Below are 20,287 nucleotides of genomic sequence, written 5' to 3' on the forward strand. Positions count from 1 at the left end.
CATCCCAGGCTGTGGCAACTACATCCCGGGCTGTGCTAAGAGGATGATGGACAGCAGAGTGGGGGAAGTTGCTGCCTCTCCCTGCCCAGGACTGGGGAGGCTGCTTCTCAAACACTCTGTCCAGCTGTGGTCCCTGAGTCCAAAATAAACGTGGGGAAACCAAAAAGGTCCAGTGGAGGGTAAGCTAGATAGATGGTCAGAAGCCTACAGCATATGTCCTACAAGGTCAGGAAGAGGGAGTTAGAATGGTTGGGGCTGGCAAAGAGGAGGGGAAGCAGCACTCCAATTGCAGCCAACAGCTACTCAAAGGCAGTTATATGGGTGACAGATGTAAATGAGGCCAGATGACACAGCAGGGAGCCGTGCCCAAGAACTGCAGTTTGGGAGGTTCAGGTCAGACAGAGGAAGCTTACGAAAAGCTTTTTAATCGGCTCCAGTGCTGGGAAAGGCCAGCAAGTCTCCATCATTGGAGGCCTCCACTTGGCTAGAAAAAGCCACAGTAGACCTGAGCTGATGTTAGCAATCGCCCTGCTCAGGGTGGGAGTCTGGACCCTCCAGAAGGCACTTCCCACCAGCACCTACATGCGGCGAATGAAGAGACAGGACGCAGCTTGATGCAAGCAAATGTCAATTTATTGTACAGAAGCACGAGGTTTTATACTCTTTCAGAAGCTGCGCGTTTTAAACAGATTGGTTCTTGAAGCTAAGCCTTGCAGGCTAGGCAATCCCTGATTGGTGGTTAACTACCATCAATTAACAACAAGGTGTTACCTTTCCTTGGTGCCATCCGTCCCCCACTCCCCTATGCTCTGTATCATGTTAATTGTTGTCTAGACAAGCTCGAGCACATCCCCCTCAGCTAACTGATTGCCACGCATGGTCCTAGTTTCCAGCCCGCTCCTGCACCTGGGATTTGGCCATGCTACACCATGCCCTCAGAGAGGTCTCTGCCATGTCACAGTGTCCAGGAATGGCTTCCAGCACAGCGTGCATTTAAGGACTAAAGAGTTTCTGAGAAGCCCTGCTTTAACTAACATTGATGTGGGACACCACACTGGGACAGCTGTAACCAGTATACAGAAAATACATCCAAGGGCTTCATCCCCAAATGCAGTCAGAAAAGCAAACACATAGGCACAAGACGGAAATGCCTGGAAGTTTCTGCTGCCTTCCTGAGCGTCCCCGCCAGGGACCCTCTCTTGGGCCCTCCTTGGTATCCCCCTCAGTGCCTGCTCCTGAACCCACAGGGACAACTACTTACTGCCATCGAGCATGGACCCAGGCACTATGTGCACCATCGCTCCTGCTCCACCACTGACAGACAAGAGGTACCCCGACCACGCCAAAGGGACATGGTCACTCATGGTCCTGACCCAGGCCAGGTGACAAAGGGCTTGAGCAGCCTTGGCCAGGCAGGCCAAGAAGTCTGAGCTATGGTGGAAGAGAGAGTATCTCCATCCTTGGAGATGACATCCATCCTTGAGAGGGCAAGCCCCTCAGCAAAGTGATCTAGCTTTGAAATTAGTTGTGCTTTGAGCAGGAGGTTGATTAGATACCTCTAGATGTTTCTTCCAAACTATTTTATGGTTTTATGAAAGCAAATAATCTGTAACCCCTGCCTGGCCTGACCCATGCAGAGAGGACCTTCACACTGCTGGCTGTCTTGGGGAGAAGGGTTGCAGCCTGCTACTTGCAAGTTGTTAGGCTGATGCTCCATACTAGTGAGCTACCCTGTACTACTGAGCTACCAGGAAACTACTAAAAGTCACAACGTTGGAGTACTTACTTGCTTCAAACTTCCTCAATGTTTTGCACATGCTACTGTAATGCTTCTGGTTTTCTTGCCAACGAGGAAGGCTACAAAAGAAAACTCAAGTACTTTTCTAATCCCCTGATTCCAGGAGCGGAGACTCAGGAGGGACAATAAATACTGTAAAATCTGCTGGTGCTATCGATCAGCTCCAGGCTACAATGCAAAGATTGCGAGGAAGGCAGGCCAGAGCAGAGACACAAACCTGCTGTTGATGCAGCAACACCCCTAAGGAGAATATCATCAGTCTTGTCACCTGACACCATGTCACTGCTAAAGAAGTGATCGGCAATCGCACAGACCTTCATGGTTTAGCTCTGGACTGACCTTTAAGCATATTCTGGGTCCCATGAGAGATAACTCAGCATCACTCTCCCAGCAATAGAGCTGGAAAAGCTGAAACTAAATCACAGAAAGGCTCATTGACCTGCTCAAGGATACCAAGAAGTCAGAAGCAGGGCCAAGACCAGATTCCAGAAGCCCTGACTTCCAGGAGCTGTCTAAAAGCAAAGTAAATACGGACAGAGCATGGGCAACACCACGCGTGGGCATGTTCTGCCTTACATACAGGCAGGGCCTTTCCATGCATGCTGCACACACACCGTGGGAAGTATCTGTGTCACCTGGATGCCACTTTGCTCACAGTCTACACATCATCACCGAACACCACCATAACGGATAACCAGCCACCCAAAACTCACGCTGCTGCGTGTTCCGACAGCCATAATAAGCCACCAGCAGAGGCTGAGGTGAGTTCGCACAATTTAGCAAAGTCTGTATGAATTGCTTGGGCATCTCTGCACAAACATGGAAGGATCCACCCCTTGCTTCTTTTAGCTGATTATGACTTTTCAGTGCAATTGTCTCCTTTTCCCTGTCTCTGGAAACCTCCAGGAGTTGCAACCACAAGCACGAAAGGGGAGGAGAGGCTGGGCTCTGCAGATCACAAGCCTCCCTCCTCCCTCCCACACCTCTGTGTGTGTCTGTGATGGAGAAGCCCTGAAACCCTGTTAGTCACAAATCCCAGACAGATCCATATGGCTCTAGGACACAGCACAAAGCTTTCCACATGGACAGGAGGGAGAAGCTCTAGTCCAATTCCCAGCCCTTGCAGGCACCACACTGTGATGTTGCTTCTTACAACACCTTTTTGCAGTAGTACAGGATACTCCTACTCCACTGTGTGCGTGCCTCCTGCATAAAGAAACCCCACCTCTTTAGGAACATCAAAAGAGGAGCTTGGCACTCAGAGATATGTCTTAATGAAGGTGACAGCAGCAGAAAGCATTGCAAATCCAAGGGGATGAGAATGCACACCTAATTAGACCGGCTCCTTTCTTCTCCCTTTGGTTCCGCCTCCGGCTGGCCGAATCCTGCACTGGGACCGCAGCTCCAGCCTCTCCACCAGGATGCACCCTGCAGCTCGGCGGGGCTGAGCTGTGGGAGCAACCAGCACCGCAGCCCCGTGCAGGCTCCCAGCAGAGATTAGAGCTCAGCTCTTTGCAATCTCCCTTGTCCTGCTTTGTGCTGAGGCTCTGGCTCAACCGATTTTCCAATTTTCCGTCTCCTTCCTCCTCTCACTCAAGGCTCAGGAGGATGGGAAGGGAAGGAAGACACTGTGCTTTCCAGGCTGGGCAACAGCTCCCCACAGCCAGTATCACTGTGCATGCAGGGTGTGCAGCAATGTGCCCAAGAGCTGGCCTTCAGAGCATCCTTCCCCCTCCCTGCCCCCACCTCACAATCTCCCTCGCTGCTTCCAAGCTGAAGAAGGTGGAAAATTCACACAGGTGCTGCTGAATTTTGCAGATTTTGCTTATTCCTTTGGAAGGCTTAATGGCCAAAGCCATCGTTGGTGTCAGAAGAAGGTTGTGCCGGTATAAGGCCTTTTTTACTAGCACACTGATTGTCACAGAGTATATTTGCAGGGATGCCAGGTGTGGACCCCCATGTCCCCTGCCAGCTTCCAGCTCCAAGGTGAGCTGCCAGGCTGTGGGTACGGACAGACAACCATTCCCCTGCCCTCTCCTATCAAGCCCCCTCGAGCAGGGCAAGTAGCAGACGAAAGCAAAGGGAGGCAACTCAGTTGTGTAGCAAACCATCCCCTCCCTCCCCTTGCTCCTTCCCACCACTGACTCCTTCACACTTACGAACACAGGCTCCCAGGAGGATTTTACTTAAGCAAAGCCCAGAGAGAGCCAACACGGGATGGAGGTAATTAACGAAGGCCCTGGCTTGTTAAGACAGGACTGCCATGCTCCCCATGCTGGTGGTGAGCAGCACAGGCACATGCTGCCCACAAGCCACAACAGCAGAGAGAGCAGCCACTACTAATTAACTTATTTACTGGATGAGCTTTGTCTAGTGCTCTTAGTGGGGAATACATCACAGAAGCAGCGGGGCCACGCCGACATCTGCAACGATACAACGCCCAGTCGCGCAGCAGTGCGACGGCACCTCCACCTTTTTGCCCTGATATTCTTCTTTAGAAAACCTCCAAACACACCCTTTGATGGTCCCACAGAATATAGGTCTGAGGTATGTGCTACCTGGTGGGGAAGGGGGGACCAAGCCCAAGAAACACTGTGGCCCCTTGATGCAAAATGAACGTTAAACAGAAAAGAAATAGAAAAGAATACGCTGATGAGTGGTGTTTTCTCACAAAAAAAAGAGCTGCTCTCACATCAGTGAGTAAGTAGGCACTGAGGTTGGTGTAGGTTCTCATGTTACAGGGTTTTGTGTTTTTTTTTTTTTTAAATAAATTTTATAAAAGAATAAACACGGAAAGACCTCTTTCAATATAAATAAATTGTGTTAATAAGGCAGTAAGCGCTGAGAACAGGCAAAAGCTCTGCCTGTCAAACTGTTCCTGGTGGCTATTTCTGGCTTGCAAGGCACTTCAAGTATCCTGGCAGCCCACAGTAGGAAATGTAGTCCAGATACAGCAGCATGGTCACTCATCTAAACATAACCTCCCAAGGTTCATAAAGACTTTACATTCACACCTACCAGCAATCCAGACTACCCAGCCTCTCACAGGAGCAATTGATAAACTGCAGGGAAAAAAAAAAAAAAAATTCAAACGCACACCCCCCCCCCCAAGCCTCGTTCTATAAATAAAGCTGTTGTAACACAGTTTTTATATTTCATTATCCTCTGTGTTTCACATTATACTGGTAGCCGCTGGTAATGTCAGGGCACAGAGGAAGAGCTGTGCCGCAGGAGGATGGGGGACGCAGGAGGATGGGGGACGCAGGAGGAGAGGCTGTCCTGGGTGCTTGTACCACACCCGTCACCTGGATGCTGCTCTGCACAGCTGTCTGCCGTCCTACAGCATCACCACACCACCAGCTCAGCACCAGGAGTCTGTGCACAAGCGCACAACCACGGGGTGCAAATCGATGGGTAACCCACGCACCAGGCTACGGCGCAGCACACAGCAAATGGATGTTTGAAATATCAATATCCCCCTAAGCACCCGCAGGAGAAGCCCTCACTGCAACCTGCTCCCCAAGGTGTTTCCCAAACAGGAATAAATTGGTCATTTCAGATTTCAAACCAGTACGAACTCTGTAAAGGAAGTGGTGCACTATATGGATCAGAGCTTGGATACGTCCTTTGATCATCGCACATAAATCAGCCAGCCAAAATAGAAAGAAAAGGAAAAACAAACAGACCAAAAAAATGTATATTTGTGTGGCTGACGGGAACAGGAAGCAAACTGGAGATGGCACAGAGGGGCAGAGACTCCGTGCAGCAAGGGGCTCTGCATGCCCACCGCTCCCTCCAGCAGCAGCCTGGAGAGCAGCAGAGCTCCCACAGCGGGCTGCTCCCACCAGTTAAAAATCGCAATCCGTGGGCTGGGTTGGCAGCCAACACACCTGGGTGGCACATGCTTCTCCCAGCAGCCTGAACCTGCGGCGCTGAGACCATGTGTTCCTCCAAATGTAGGTCTTGATTTTAGGTTTCACCCGGAGCGCCTGCAAACGCCCGAGCCACCACTGTCCAGCGGGGCAGCTCTGACAGCAGCCGCAGCCCCCGGCTGTTGCCAGCCCCCCGCCCCGGGAAAGCAAAGCCCATCGCCAGGGCTGACAAAGCCGATGCAAAAAGGCTATTTTCAGCCAGAGGAGCCGGCTGTGCCAGGCCAGCCTCCCCGCACGCTGTGAGCCTCTCCTCCGGCGGGGCGAGCCGATGGGGGGGTCCCTCCCCTGCACCCCGAGGGAGGGGCTTTGTGGGCACCCCGGGAACCGCCGTCCCTGCGGGGCGCCCGGAGCATCCACAAACTTCCCCGGCCGGAGGCACCCGCGGCCCCTCCGCCGGGCTGGGAGCGGGGGGCGCGCCGGGCAGCCCCCATCCCCTCTCCCCGCCCGCGGGGTTCCGCGCCCCCATCCCTGGGGCAGCGGCTCCACGTGCCCCCGCGGGAAGCGCGCTTGGGGGGGGGGGGGGGGGGGGCAGGGGGCAAGGGGCGCCTCCCCCGCGGCACCAACTTCGCCCGGGCACCCCAAGGCCGACCGAGGTGGGGGGCGCCCCCCCGCCCCCCTTCCCCCCCCCCCTCCCCCAGAGCGGGGCCGGGGCTGGAGGGGGCTCAGCTCGTTGCTCCCCTTCCATGCCCCTGCCGTGCTCCGCGGCTGGAGCCGTGCCGCGCCGTACCGTACCGTACTGTACCGTACCGTGCCGTGCCGTGCCGCCCAGCCCAACCCAGCCCAGCCCAGCCCCCGGCGACCAGCCCCGGCCGCTCCCGCCGACTCCGCGGGGAAGGAAAAAAAAAAAAAAAAGAGAGAAAAAAGGAAAAAGAAAAAAAAAAGTTGCAGGGCGGGAAGTTCCCGGTGCGGGGCGAAGTTGGGGACATGGCCGCCTCGCCCTGCCCTGCCGCTCCCCGGGGAGCGGCGGAGCCCCGGCGCGGGAGGGGGGGGACACGGACACGGGGACGCACCTACCTTCAGCTATCGCCCTCTTCATCTTAGGGATCGGGGAAGGCACGTCTGGAGGCGCAAAGTCGAGCGGCAGCGGTACAATCCTTGCGAAAGCGGGGCAGATCCCGGTACAAAACTTCAGCCCGAGCGCGGCGCGGCGGCGCACGGGGAGGGGGCTCTCCCTCTGCCGGCGCCCTCGCTCATCGGGGGAATGAGCAGCCCCCGAGCTGGAGTCAGCATCCAGGCGAGGCTCCCCCTCCCTGCCTGCCTCCTCCCTCCGTCCGTCCGTCCGTCCGTCCGTCCTCCCTCCCGCCCGCCGCACGCTCGGGGCCGGGGCTGCGGCGGATCCCGCGGCGGCAGAGCCGGCGGCGGCGGCGGGGAGCGCGGAGCCTGCTGCACTGTATCCCGGGAGCGAGCGAGCGGGGCGCAGGGATGGAGAGGCGATGAATGTTTTATGGGATCATGTGGTTTGACGTGAGAGGAATCAGCCTAGATCGGATTTACTGGCTGGAGGAGTGAGAGGGAGGACGGGGGAGACGGGCACGGGATGGAGGGAGGGAGGGGCCGCTCCGGGGGCAGACGGAGCGCGCAGGGGCCGCTCCGACGGCGGCGGCTCCGCGCTGGGGCCCCCGCGGTGCGCGGCCGCGGCCCGGGCAGGGCTGCGCGGGGGCCGGGCGGCTCATTCCTGGAGGAGAGGTGCCACCTAAAGGAAGCCGCGGAGAGGGACGCCTGGGCGGCCGCGGGCGTGGGGCCGCCCCGCTGCCCCTCCGCCTCCCCGGTCCGGCTCAGCCCCTGCGGGGGGCCAGCGGAGCCGCGGGCGCGTTCGCTAGGGGGGACCCCCGGCTGTGCCCCCCGGGAGCCGGGCTCCGGCCGGGGAGGCGGCCGGGCGCAGCTCAAGCTCCAGCGGCTCCTCCCGCCGTGCTGGCCGGGATGTGCTAACGGTGCGGAGCCGCTGCGGTCCTCGGAGCCAGCCGGGGAGGCCAGGCCGCTGGGCAGAGTCGGAAAGCCATCCCGGTGGCACGCTGAGCCCTCTCACCTGCGCCTCCGCATCCCTCTGCAGTGCATGGGAAGGGCAGCAGCTCACCGCGGTCCCCCCCAAAGCACGAGGGTTACCCCGGCCGTCGATGAGGCAGGTGAAGCTGGCTCTGCTGTCCTCAGGCTTCCCTCCTTCCCTGTCCTGGAGCGGACAAGTGCTTACTGCATAGGCGGCTCCCATCTGCAGCTGTCCTGGGAAGCAGAAAGACGGATTTTTATTAAGTGAACTCATTTGCTTGGTGGAGAAAGGAGGAGGGAAGGATGGTGCCAGAGGAAGCCAAACGTCTTGAACATGAAGACATGGTGGCTCTGTCCCTGCTTGTAAGAGGTTTAGAACAGCTACCAGATACGCGTGTTTCTCTGTACATACACATAGCTATAGTTATGCTATTGAACATTCATTCCTCTGTAACAGTTTGTCACCCTAACGCTGCCCCGTTCCCTAGAGCAGCTTGCACCCAGGGCTTGTGCCACAGCCACGTCTCTGAAGGCCTATGCAGCAGGCATCATTCCAAGACGAGCCAGGAAACTCTTTCTCCTGCACACAATAACCCACCTCATCTGCCCCCAAGATCTGTGGCATACTTCATGCTGTCACCACAGTCATCTATGGAAAAAAGAAATGCGACCGAAGGAAGGCCCACCTGGACATTGGAGCCAGACGGAGTAGTTAACCAAGTGTGGGCTTTAATGATGCAAACAGCCTCAGCTGTCCAAAGGTACCGGGGAGGTATGGCTTCCAGGTGCCTTCTGGATATCTTTTGCTGATGTTTTTATTGGTCATCCACAACCGAAGCGTAAGACCAGAGCAGGGGAAAGGCTGCTGTTAGGATATATGTATATATGATAGAAGCAGTGTGTTGGAGCCAGGCTGAGGGGCAGATCTTGCAGGACCAGAACAGGAGGGCTGCAGCTGGCAGAGCTCTGGAACGGGCCCCAGGCTGGGATTGGGAGGTCAGAGCAGGACCTAACTCACCTGCAGATCTTTTAGGACCTTCAGTGCCACCAGCAGAATAGAGATTAATCTGGCTTTTCTCAGGACAGGGAAAAGCCTGACAAATGTAAATGCAGCCACATTCTCATACGATAACACTCATCTTTTGAGGCCTGTATTTTGGGGAATATCCCCATCCAGCTGGGAAACAGCTGGAAGCAGGATGTGCTTTGAGGAATGCCCTTATTGCACCTTTGCGAGGTCTAGTGCCAGGACTAGGTGTGCAGGAAGCCTGGGGGCAGCTACCTCCAGAGCTTGGCTCAAAGGCAGGTGGTGTGGCTGTTAGGAGGTGTTAGGAGGGCTGGGGGGTACTGTCTTCTACTTGCCTAAGCTCTGTGGGTTCATATCACAAAAAGGAGTGTAAATAATTCTGTTTGAGTATGCTTCACCTAGTTACCTTGCCTCACAATCCTTATAAACCTTTTGCCCTTGGTGGGGTAGTACACCCTCCCCTGCCTCAGACTCCTGGGCCACTGACTGTTTCAGTTCCCCCTTCTCCTGCTAGAGTTTTCACTTGCAGTTGTCCACCTTTGAAATCCCATCTAAAAATGATCCAGGAGAACTGCAGCCACCCTTAAACATGGTCCGAATGTAAAGTTATATATGTCTGATACCTTGAGCCCAGCCCCTCTCCTCCATTCCCCTGGAGATGGGAGACCATGCCTGGGGAGGGCAGGGGGCTGTCTGGCCCTCTGAGCACTGTCTTTCCACCCTTCCAGAATGCAAAGGTGCAGGGATGATTCTCCAGTTCTCTTCCTTCTCACATCTCCAGCCTGCATGCCCAATTGCATCCCAGCTTAGGCATAGACTTACCTTCTCTGCCCCTTTTGCCATGCTTGCTCTGTTCCTTCTGCTTGTTCTGCCTAAGGGCAATCTCCAGCTGTATCCCTGCCCATCCTGTATCCGTGCCTGCACCCTAACCAGTGTGCGCAGCATCCCCTGCCCTACCTTGCACATACTAGAGCTTGGCATCATACAGCTCCTTCCTTCTCTGCTGGTCCTGTATGCACAGCCCAAGGCAGCACTTAATGAACATGCTGCCGAGGGAGCATTACGCCCACACCAGGGTCAAGGGCTGGGACCCTCAGACAGGTTTTCAGATGGCTTTCAGCATAGCTGTGTCTTTATCGGTGCTTGGGCCAGTCTGTGGCAGGTCTCCGAAGGCACAGAAGGGATCTCTGGGAGCGTCAGGGGCAAAGGAAAGGTGAGATCTGGGAAGAGACAAGGCAATCTGCTGGCAGCATGCCTTCTTGTTGATTTATGGACATCTTCTGGGGAAGGAGGATCCTACCCTGCCCTGTTATTTCTGCAGTGACAGTCCAGCTACCACCGGTTAGAAATATGCTGCTCCTCGCCTTTAAACACACCTTCAAGCACTTGTGCTTCAATGGTGCCCTCTGACTTCACCATCCCAAGTGGTACATCAGGAGAGAGAGGTCACCTATGTGCAAGGCATCAAAATTGCTGCAGATAAAAGGACCCTGGAGCTGGAATTGTCCAGGAGAGGGCTGGAAAGTGAACATGAACACTGAAGGAGTTAACTGAAGCTGTAGTCACAAGGCCAAAAATTACAGGTTCTACCAGGAAGGCAGCTGGCTGCGTGTGGCTGTTTGGCTGACATTTCTGAAAGGTTAATCCTGAAATGGAGAGAGCACATCTGTAGAGGGCTGGGACTGACTCTTCTTGCAGATTCCTGCACCACTTTGGACTGGTTTGAGTCCCAAGGGTCTGTTACGCACAGGTCACCATGCAGTAACATGGTGGCGGTGACCTTGGCATGCAAATTGGTGCTCCACAGTATGCTGGGTGTCCTAGTGCCAGCTTGCTTTCCAAGCTCATGTCACAAGGTACAGGAGACTGTACCTGCATGTTGGACATTTGTGCTTCTCATTTCCCAATGTGTCTAGGCATGGTCTAGCAAGGACTGGGTGAAGGAGAAGAAGTCTCCCAAGTAGGAGATCCCCTGGGGGAACTGAGGTAGTCTGCAGTTACGGTGTGAGTAATTCTGTGCATCTCGTTTGCAGCTTGGAAAGGAGCCAACATTCACTGAGATCAAGAGACACCTTGCTTTGACTAGATAATTACATGTTCATCTTTACCTAATGCTTAATCACATTTAGATCAATTCTCTTCCTTTGGATTGCGAGTCTTGTTTGCAAGGTGTCAACCATTCACTTGCTCTCTCTAGCCTATGTTTGAGAGCAGAGTGGCTCTAATATGTTTGGGGCACATTCCTGGGTCTAAGGGTGCTGAGGAGAAGGTGGGAGAGAGATGGGTGTGGAGAAGTAGAGAGGCCACAAAAAATGGGAAGCCATTGCCCTTTGCCATGCTCACACCCACCTTTTCTTTGGAATAGAACCTAATGGAGTTGATTTCTGAATCCCAGTATTAAATAAAGTGTAACTTTTATCCTTGTGCTGATTCAATGATGGCTTTTTACCTTTCTTCCACACTGCCTTGTACCTGCACCTCTCTGTGTCTGATGTGGATGTGAGCATCTGAAAACATCTGTTTGGAGGAACAAGGAGGAAGAAAAAGAGCACTAGAAGACCAGCTTGTTTGCTGTTGTGATTAGGCCAAGTTCTGGAACTGCCTGTGCTTGCAGGAGGCAGGAGCAGACGTGAGCACACGGTACATAATGCAGCACAGGCAGTCAGCAGGTCAGGGAATATTACCTTCTCCGTTAGATCAGGATCCCTCTGGACCCCCAGACAAGTTATCCTTCTGGATATCCAAGGAGACTTTGTCTTGAAGTAGTTTTCACCTGCTCTGAGTACAGGCATAGATAGACAATGAGTCAGACTCTCAAATACAAATTTGAAAGTGGTCCCCAGACCCACCAGCACTGGGATTATTGACATAGCCTATGTATTATACCATCTACCTGGTCTATGAAGGGCACATACCTCATGACTCCTGGGTGTTTTCAGCAGCCGAAACACATACCTACAGATTGACCAAACAGGGAGGCACAAGGAGGCTGTACACCAGCAAGGCTCCTTGGCTGGCCAGGTTTGCACACATGAGGATGGATGGTGCTGATGTGATTAATCCAGACATCCAGTGTAGTTACTACTCCATTTTCAAGACTTGAAGTGATGCACACCAATGGGTAGGTAAGTCGTATGCTGACAGAGTGACTCTTCCAGGAGACCAGACTACCATGTCCCTGGTTACACAGCAGGTCTGATTTCTCTCCTGCAGTAAACCCCATGGAGCAATGTGTCCTGGGTACCAGAATGCTTCTGTTGGCTGTACAAGCAAACAGCACACTGCAGGTAGAGCCCAGTAACCAGAAGATGGAAGCATGGCTAACCACTCCTAGACTCCTTTGCAGTGAGAGATGTCATACCAGAGACATGCTGGTTGAGTCCTGGACCCTGGGGCAAGCTTTCCTTGGCTCAAACCATCCACCCTCCCTGTGGCGGGCACAACACTCCATCTCTCTCAACTGTCTCGGCTCATTACCATATCGCTATTACCGTATTGTTATTATACTTATTCCATTAGTTCAGGAAAAGGCACTGAACATCTGTATTGTTCTTATGTGCTGTTTTGCTCCTATTACAATGAAAAACTGCACGAGAGCCTTGCAGAGCCTGGATGGGCAAGGCAGAGTGAGAAAAGCTTCCCCTCTGTCAGTGCATTCACCCCATGCACAGCCAGCGATTCCCCATGGATGCTACCTCTCCCAGGAAGGTGAATTATGAGCCTCATAGCTTCTGCTTCGTGATTTCTCTCAGATTTCAGGTCTCTTCTGCCTGAGCAATAGGGTCGGCTTGGACGAGCTGTTCCTGTAAATCATCTCAGCCCTCGCTTCAGCCTGACACATCAATCCCCTCTTGTCATGCAGTAAAAGGTTCCCACCTCGTCCTGGCGGTGCTGCTGAGACTGGGATGCGCCAAGAATCCTTCAGAGCATCGCAGGGCCATGCAGGAAGGGCCACAGATTTATTTAGGCTTCTCTTGCAGAAAGCTGCTCAGTTTCAAGCCTTAAGGGAGCTGGATGAGAGCGTGCACATGGCTTGGAACTGCCCTGGGCTTGCTCTGCACTGAGTGTGAAGCAGCTGGGAACAGTCAAAGATGCTAAATGGACTTTGAAGAAGGTGAAACACAAAGCCCTAAGAGGTTTCTTCAGTGACTTCCTGGCCAGTTTCTTGATTCAAAGAAGGGTCCTCCATGGTGGATCAGGGGACTTGTAGGCTCTGCTGAGAAAGGCTTTGCATCCCAAGTGTCTGCCTTTGTTAGCGGCTCAATTGGTCCCCTGGATTTGTGGACAGGATGGGTTTTTTCCCTTCCAAATGATGACCTGGATAGGATTCATGGCTGCTTGGACCATATGAGAGTAGGAGATTCTCATCAGCCTGTGCGGAGGGAGCCAAGAAGAGCAGGGAGAAGGGCAGCAAGACTCCACCAAACATGGACCAAGGGTGACACCTGCTCCTCCACGGAGCTGCATGAGGGGACCCCTGTGCACCCCGTGTGTGTTGACCACAGAGTGGATGATGGCTGGGTTAAACTAGCATGGCTGTGCGCCTCACAGGCCCACCCAGTGACCTGGTCCAGAGGAGTCCAGCAGAGTCACATCCCTTACATTTCTGCACTGCTGCTCTTCAGCAGCTCTCGTGCACGGCTGTGCGAATGCCAAACCTCCAGAAGGACAAAGCATCTAAAACAAGCAGGTATTTGGGGTGGAAAGCCCTCCCAGTGCCCCTTCAGTAAGACCTGGTGACCAGATCCTGCACATACTCCATGGCTATCCCTGGACCATCAGAACGTGTGTTGGATATGGTGCCCAAGGAGTGGGAAAAGTCCTGAGAGCAGCAGCTGAAGAATGGCTGCTCCATCACAGCCACACCAGTGTGATTCAACTGGGGTCACCTTCCAGGTCCTGTAACTGCTCCCAGTTCTGCATTTCAGAAGCTCTGCTGTCAGGTACAGCTGTCAGATGGTGTGGGCTGTTCTTTAAAAAGAGGTCAGCTTTTTGTCTTCCTCCAAGTCTCCACTGTGATGGTGTCAATCCTGGATGGACGTTGCTGGATATTGTTTCTCTGCCTTCAGTTACTGACACATGGTTTCTCCTACTTGTTTTGTTTTTTGTTTGTTTGTTTTCCAGTTTAAGATGAGAAAGGATTACTGGTTGGGTTTTTTTTGTTTGGTTGGTTTGGGGTTTTTTTTAAGGCTGACTCCTACTCTTTTAGTGTTGATGGATGTCCTGGCAGGGGCAGTTGTAGGGACATGCAGAAGGGCTACTGGAGAGCACTGACAGAAAATGAACATCTAATTCGTGACTAGGAGCATCTGCCCTTACAGCCTGATTCTAAATGTCACATATATTTCATGGAGGAATGAGAGCATGGCAGTACCACATGACCAATCAAAACAGCTCTGATTTCAGATCTGCAGTACTCCCAACAGAGTTAGCAAATGAGTTGCAGACCGGGAACTATCTGCAAATAGTTTCCAATAATGAATTGAGGTGCGAAAGCTGCAATCTGCTCCTAGACAATCTGTAAACAGAGGGAAAGAAAATTCACCAAAATAAATTATTCATTTCAGATTACTCTCCTAGCTCATGTCTTAACTTGAAACCCTCCAGGGCCTGCAGAAATTTCCAGGGATGCTCCTGTACTTCAGGAGTTCAGCAGTGCTATGTTGGTGGCAGGCGCAGTGATGGTGAGGCCGATAATGGTGTGCTGTTATGACTTGGCCAGCACTTATTCCTCTCAACTGATGTGCATGTGCTACCAAACATAAACCAGCTCCATGGGTTGTCCAGAGACAGTTAAGGTAAGGCTTTTCCCGGCGAAAAATTGGGATCTTCCTTACTGCCATCATCAGAGAGAAATGGAGGAAAGGGAACCACCCTGGAGCAGGAGCCAAAAGAGAGGTGGGATGGGGAACGGGGCAGGAAGGAGAGCACACAGCTGAGTGGACGGAGGAGCAGGGCAGGCTGGAAGCACGTTATAACTGCAAGCTGGACCAAACCATGTGGGACATACAGATGTGCCCCATCATGGCATGGCATTCCTGAATAAGGACATGTGTTCTGGATGCTGGAGCCCACCTGTGTGATGAACCAGGAACCGTGCCCAGCCATTCTTTGGAAACCTTTCAAACAGCCTTAGGAGAAGAAATTGGCCCTTAAGAAGAATGAGTTCCCCAAGAGTAGCTTGAGGTTTTCTGAGGGCACATCTGGCTGGACAAACACCACTGACCTCAGGCAGATGTCCAGGCAATGGGGACTATGAGCAAGTTGTGTTTGGATGATGTGAATGATTCAGTGTCCCATGCCCATACACTCTTCCTGATTAGTTTAGGACTTGGCATGGCTTGATGAATGAGAAACTGGCTAAAGAGCAGAAAAACTGCACATGGTAAAGAGAAACATATGGAGCTGGAGGAAGGTGCAAGATAGGGAGCTGGGATGTGGCAGTGATTATTTGTTCAGTCATCTGCAAAGATTGCTCCTTGTGAAGTGACTTGAACTCTTTATGGGTTCTCCTATGCAGGACCTTCAGGTGGGACAGACCGGGTTTAAGTAGGTTTGTCATTTTGACCGTTGGTGCCCCATGGATCTCCAGACACCACTGTCTGGCTCTTTTGTTTTCTAAAAACTGTAGTGCAGTCACAAGTCTTCAAAACTCAACATGTGAAGCAGCTGACTGGACCGAAGTGCATTAAGGTGCTTCACAGAAAGATGTGAGGCACTGTTGTCTTCTTTTTAAATCAGAATTAAACAAGATTCATGTTTTCCTGAAAGCACAGTGTGGGGCATGTTGAGCTGATATATGGAAGTGCAAAGTTCAGAGTTTTTCATCCCTGATCATGCCAAACTGGGCAGAAGTCTTGAGGAACAATGTATTGTTCACAATATAAGGTTTTAGATTAAATGTCACCCCAGACATCACCTAAAGAGAATCTGTGGCAAGTTGACTTTTTCAGACCTGATTTTCTGTCCTAAAACTTGCTCTATATTCAGGATAGAATATATAGTAATATTTGAACAGTGATCTCAAATCTGGTGGATTTGTCCTTGATCTATTTTGGCAATTATTGTCCCAGGCTACCTTGATCTCCCCAAATGCCAGTGTTTGGCCTTTTGGAGCTGCCGGTCTTGCAGCCCAGTGACCACTAATCACCAAGCCACAAGATTACTGTTGCATTGCTGCTGCTTGGACCACGATGATTTTTTGGGAAGATGTGTGCTGAAACTATTGAGGCTTTACAAAGACGGTTTCAGCTTGAAGAAAGAACCCAAAGAAAGTGATGGCAACGTTGTTCAACCAGCTCTTAATGAAGATTTTACAAATATCACTGTCCAGGCAACGGCTTTGCTCTGTTGACAAAAGGCCCATGAACATCTGGGCACCTGATTCACAGGGGTGAACTAGGAAGAGGGGTTCGTGGAAGGGAGCATTTTGGCAAAAAATATTGCCTTGTACAGTGAGAGGGGGGTGGTGGTCTTGGCAGTGCCCTGAGCCTAGATGACCTCCGGTGGCTAGGCCATCTCATGAACCCCACTAGTCCGGTGGCCACTTGGTCATCCATCCTTTCAAATTTCAGTTAAGAGGCTGAAGAGATGACTAAAAGCCTGTTCTTGCGTAGTGTGTCCCCAGGAAAAATGAAGTGCCCACGTAGTTGCCTAAAGAAAGTGGTTTTCAGGAAAAGACAGAAGGCTGGAGGTAAACATAATGCTTCTCTGTGGGAAGACTCAGTGTCCCATGGAAATCAGTTCTTTTCATTGAAAATTTGACTATCTGAAAACCAGCTGCTTGATTTAGAGACCTGGCTGTGGCAGTAAGCATCGTAAGCTCCATGTCTTTTGTTCCCATCTCCTGTAGAACCAGGACTCCTGGAGGCTGCGCTGAGCAGCTCTTGGCCAAGTGAAGCCACGCAGGGACATTCACGCCACGCTAGCCACTCCTCCAGGGTAAATGTCACAGTGCATCGGAAGAGGGAAGGTCCAACCATAAATGCTGGAGGATGCTGTGAGAATAAGACATGCAGACCTCATCTCCAGCAAAACCCTGCCGGTGTTTCCGAGTCGAACAGGCTCCGCGGTTGTCTCCATGACATTCCTCTTTGCCATGACTCCCTGGGTACCGATGTATGTGCCACCCCTTGGCTCAGGATCATAAAATAGGATCAATAAATCAACTCCAGGAGGCTGATTTGGGTGGGTTTTTCGTATTCCAGAGATCTCAAAGCACTACAGAGCACCTCACAATTTCCCATGCTGCAGGCAGGGGTTTAGAAGCCCTGAGGAACTGGTGCAGGTGTTACAGCTGTTCCCCAACGTGAGCTTGGGGTCTCTTGCTTTTCCTCAGATGCAGGTCATCCTGCTCTGGCATCACAGGTGCACCCCTTGGGCTGTGAATGACAGCACTCTACTGCTGCCATGCTGAGGAGAACATCCCAGCAGATGAATCCCCCTTGAGCAAGTGGAAGAACGCATGCTCAGGAGCTGTCTTCAGGTGGCCAGACCAGGCCGTGTTGGAACTAGGGTGCCATATGGTAGAGGGACAGTGCTGTCCATTACTTTGCAAAGGAATAATATTTTGTTTTACGATTGTTTGCAATTAGCCTCCTGCAGCAGATGAATAGTCTGTTCTTGTTGATTCGACAGAGATGTTGTTTGGAAAGGGGACAAACAGCATGTTCCGCTTCACCCAGCAACCACAGGTTTTAAAGGAGAGAAATACGGACACACCAGTAACTCCCAGTGAAAACTCCAGTAAACTTAGCAACGCTGGCATAAAGCAAGCAGTAAATGCAGCAAACAGTGGGTGGGGGAGCCACAAAACCTGCTGCCACTTGAAGAAAGCCGCTTGCCACTTGAGCGTGGCTGGAGAGAGGGGTCAGGGAGGGGAGGGGGGAAGACCCCTGCCCCAGGCTGCTGGGCTCTGAAGTGTGACAGCCAACAGCACCACAACCCCCGTGGGAGAGATGCTTTCTCGCAGTCAGAAAATATAAGCCATTTTCAGAAGCTGAACAGATTTTGGTTGGGAGGTGAGGGAAGCAGAGGGCCAAGAATAGAAGGGAACAGTGGGCGTAATTCTGACTCCCTGCTGCATTCAAAGTAAAGTACAGGACAAGTTTCAAGGAAACAGCAGGCCAGACCTGGGGGGGAGCTGGCAGAGAAAATCGAGCCTGGCAGGGTGCTGGTGATCCGACCATGCTGCCCCAGAGGAAGCAAGAGAGCATCAATGCAGGCACATTGTTCTAGCAGCACAAAGGCGAGAGGCATCACCACGCTCATCTCGTGCAGGGTACGGAGGTACACATGATAGTCCCCTTCTTAGGGACTACAAAGGAGAGACAGGAGAAGATGATCCTGGGTGACAGCGTTGAAGTGGATCTGAAGCACAACAGAGCTAAGCACGAAACAGAGAGAAATCATTTAGGTCACCAATAGTTGATCACTATCAAAACATAACATTTTCAAATACATACATATATACATACATATATATATATATATGTATACACACATGCATATATATTTGGCCTTACAAAGCCGTGCGCACACGGGCGTGCTGCTAAGGGCAGTCACAGCAAACCGCAGAGCACAGCTTACCGCCATCTGCACGGTAAGAACAGGAATTGCATTAGGCCTTCCCAGAGCAGGAGGGATGGCAGGATGAGAGGAGGACATTGCTTTCTGCTCTGCTGTTTACCTCTGTTTCTTCAAAGTGCAGCATTTTCAGTAGCTTGGCGTGATGCTACCAAGTGCCGGGCACGGACTGTGTTTGTGTGGTGACCCATGTGATGATGGGGACATCAGGTAAAGCCAGCAGCCGCATGGCTCAAGGCTGAGAGATAGCTGCAGGTGCCAGGCAAGAGAGCCCTGAGCATTTCCATGCTGCAGGTGTGACTTCAGCATCGTTTCTCCATGAGTGGTACCTGTAGGGCAGGGGCCTTTTCCCACAGTCTGCTGGAAATAACCACTTTTGCTATATTTGCTCAGCAATGCAGCTTTGGCTTGGGCACAGGCTGAAGCACAGTAGGTGGGCTGGAGGCAGAAGGCAGTGTGAAAAATGTGCTGCTGTCCTGGGCATCTCAGGGATGATGGGCACAGCTGAAGGGGCCTTCCCTGTGAACTGGCGTGGAGCAGAGGAACTGTGGTGCCAAGGCTGTCCACGGCTGGAGCTGCCGCTCTGGCAGCGAGCAGCAGTGATGCTCAGCGAGCAGTGCAGGAACAGGGCAGGTATGGAGGACACCAGCCCCTGCCCACCCCTGCAGATTCTGGCATGCAAAAGAGAGCAGTGAGAATGGGAGGGCCTGGTGAAAAGCCTCAGCACCTCAGTGCAGAAGGAAGTTCCTTCCTGTAAGTGGTTGGGAGACTACCTACCTTGGCTCCTGCACATCACATCTGGCGAAAGGAGCTTCCCTGGGGGCAGGAGCCCTCATACTGAATGCATGGGGGACCCTGGTGATGGAGGTTTTACCCCTACTACTGCCCTGTGCCCTGGGAGCAGGGCAGGACTCACTGCTGATTCCTCTTTCCTCCTCCTCAAGTTTTTCCAAAGCCCAGATTCTCTCCAGCCCCTTTGGCTAATGCACCCACCTTATTGCCTTTCCCACACTTCACAGTCCTGCCTCTTCCTTTTGTAGCACTTGGTTCCATTTTCACCTCCGCTGCAGTCCCACAGCTGCAAGCACCCAAGGACAGCAATTAATCCATGAAGGAGCCCATATGAGGATGCATCCCATCCAGCTTCAGCTTCTCCTGTGCAATTAATCACATCGAAACTGGAAGGGCAGGTCCACAGGATTAAGCAGGTCCCTCAGCAGTTGGTCTGTGTGTCTTGTTGGTTGTCTCGCCTTCACTAACCCTGACAGAGTTCCCACCAAAGCAGCAGTGGAAGGCTTCATGTAAACACTCCATCTTCCACCGCTGTTTTCATGGCAAGCATCTCCGATCTGGTCTAGCAGATGCCTTGTGGAGAAGGGCCGTCAGTTATATGCACTGAAAAATTGCAGGATGGGAAGTTCTTGCACCACTGCTTGGGTGTGGGAAGACCGTCGATGTCCGGACAGACCTTGGGGTTGCTCTCTTCCCAGGCTCCAGAAGGTCAGTGAATCACACAGACAACTTGATGTCCCCCTAAAGCAACAGAAAAGCCATCTCTGAAGGGCATCTTCCTGTGTACGTGTGATAACGTGCTCTGAAATTTATAAAGTAGTTTCAAAGCGAGGAATATCACTGATAGGTTTACCAAAATTCACCTGAAAAACTGTCTCAAAGCATTATGAACGTAGCTTGCAAATATCTGAATGTGTTTGCTGTTCCCTGAGAGGAGTGGGTGGCAGGTGCCTTTCTGCAGTGCTCCCAAGGAGCTGCTGTGAATACCGGAGCTCTGCAAACCACTCTTCTGAAGTATCCTGAAATGACAGCCCTGCAGCTTGCACATCACTAGAGAGGGAAGATCAGCTCCAGGAGGATAGGAGAGTCTTTTAAAGTTCGACTCTCACCCCACCAGCCTTTCAGCTAATTTTTTCCCCTTTAAATTGCAGAGAGTATCTGATGAGCTGC

The 20,287-nt window shown here is 52.3% G+C and overlaps 1 protein-coding gene across 1 annotated transcript in view; it reads right to left on the reverse strand.

Annotated features, from left to right (window-relative positions):
- RTN4R (reticulon 4 receptor) overlaps positions 1-7,144 on the reverse strand; it is a 78,431-nt gene extending 71,287 nt beyond the window's left edge. Inside the window, exon 1 of the mRNA XM_040607384.1 lies at positions 6,745-7,144. Within this exon, the coding sequence (XP_040463318.1) occupies positions 6,745-6,766 (22 nt within the window). The 5' untranslated portion in view covers positions 6,767-7,144. The remainder of the gene's footprint in view (positions 1-6,744) is intronic.
- Between the last annotated feature and the right edge of the window lie 13,143 nt (positions 7,145-20,287).

Source organism: Falco naumanni, chromosome 1 (assembly GCF_017639655.2).
Source record: "Falco naumanni isolate bFalNau1 chromosome 1, bFalNau1.pat, whole genome shotgun sequence".
NCBI lineage: Eukaryota > Metazoa > Chordata > Aves > Falconiformes > Falconidae > Falco > Falco naumanni.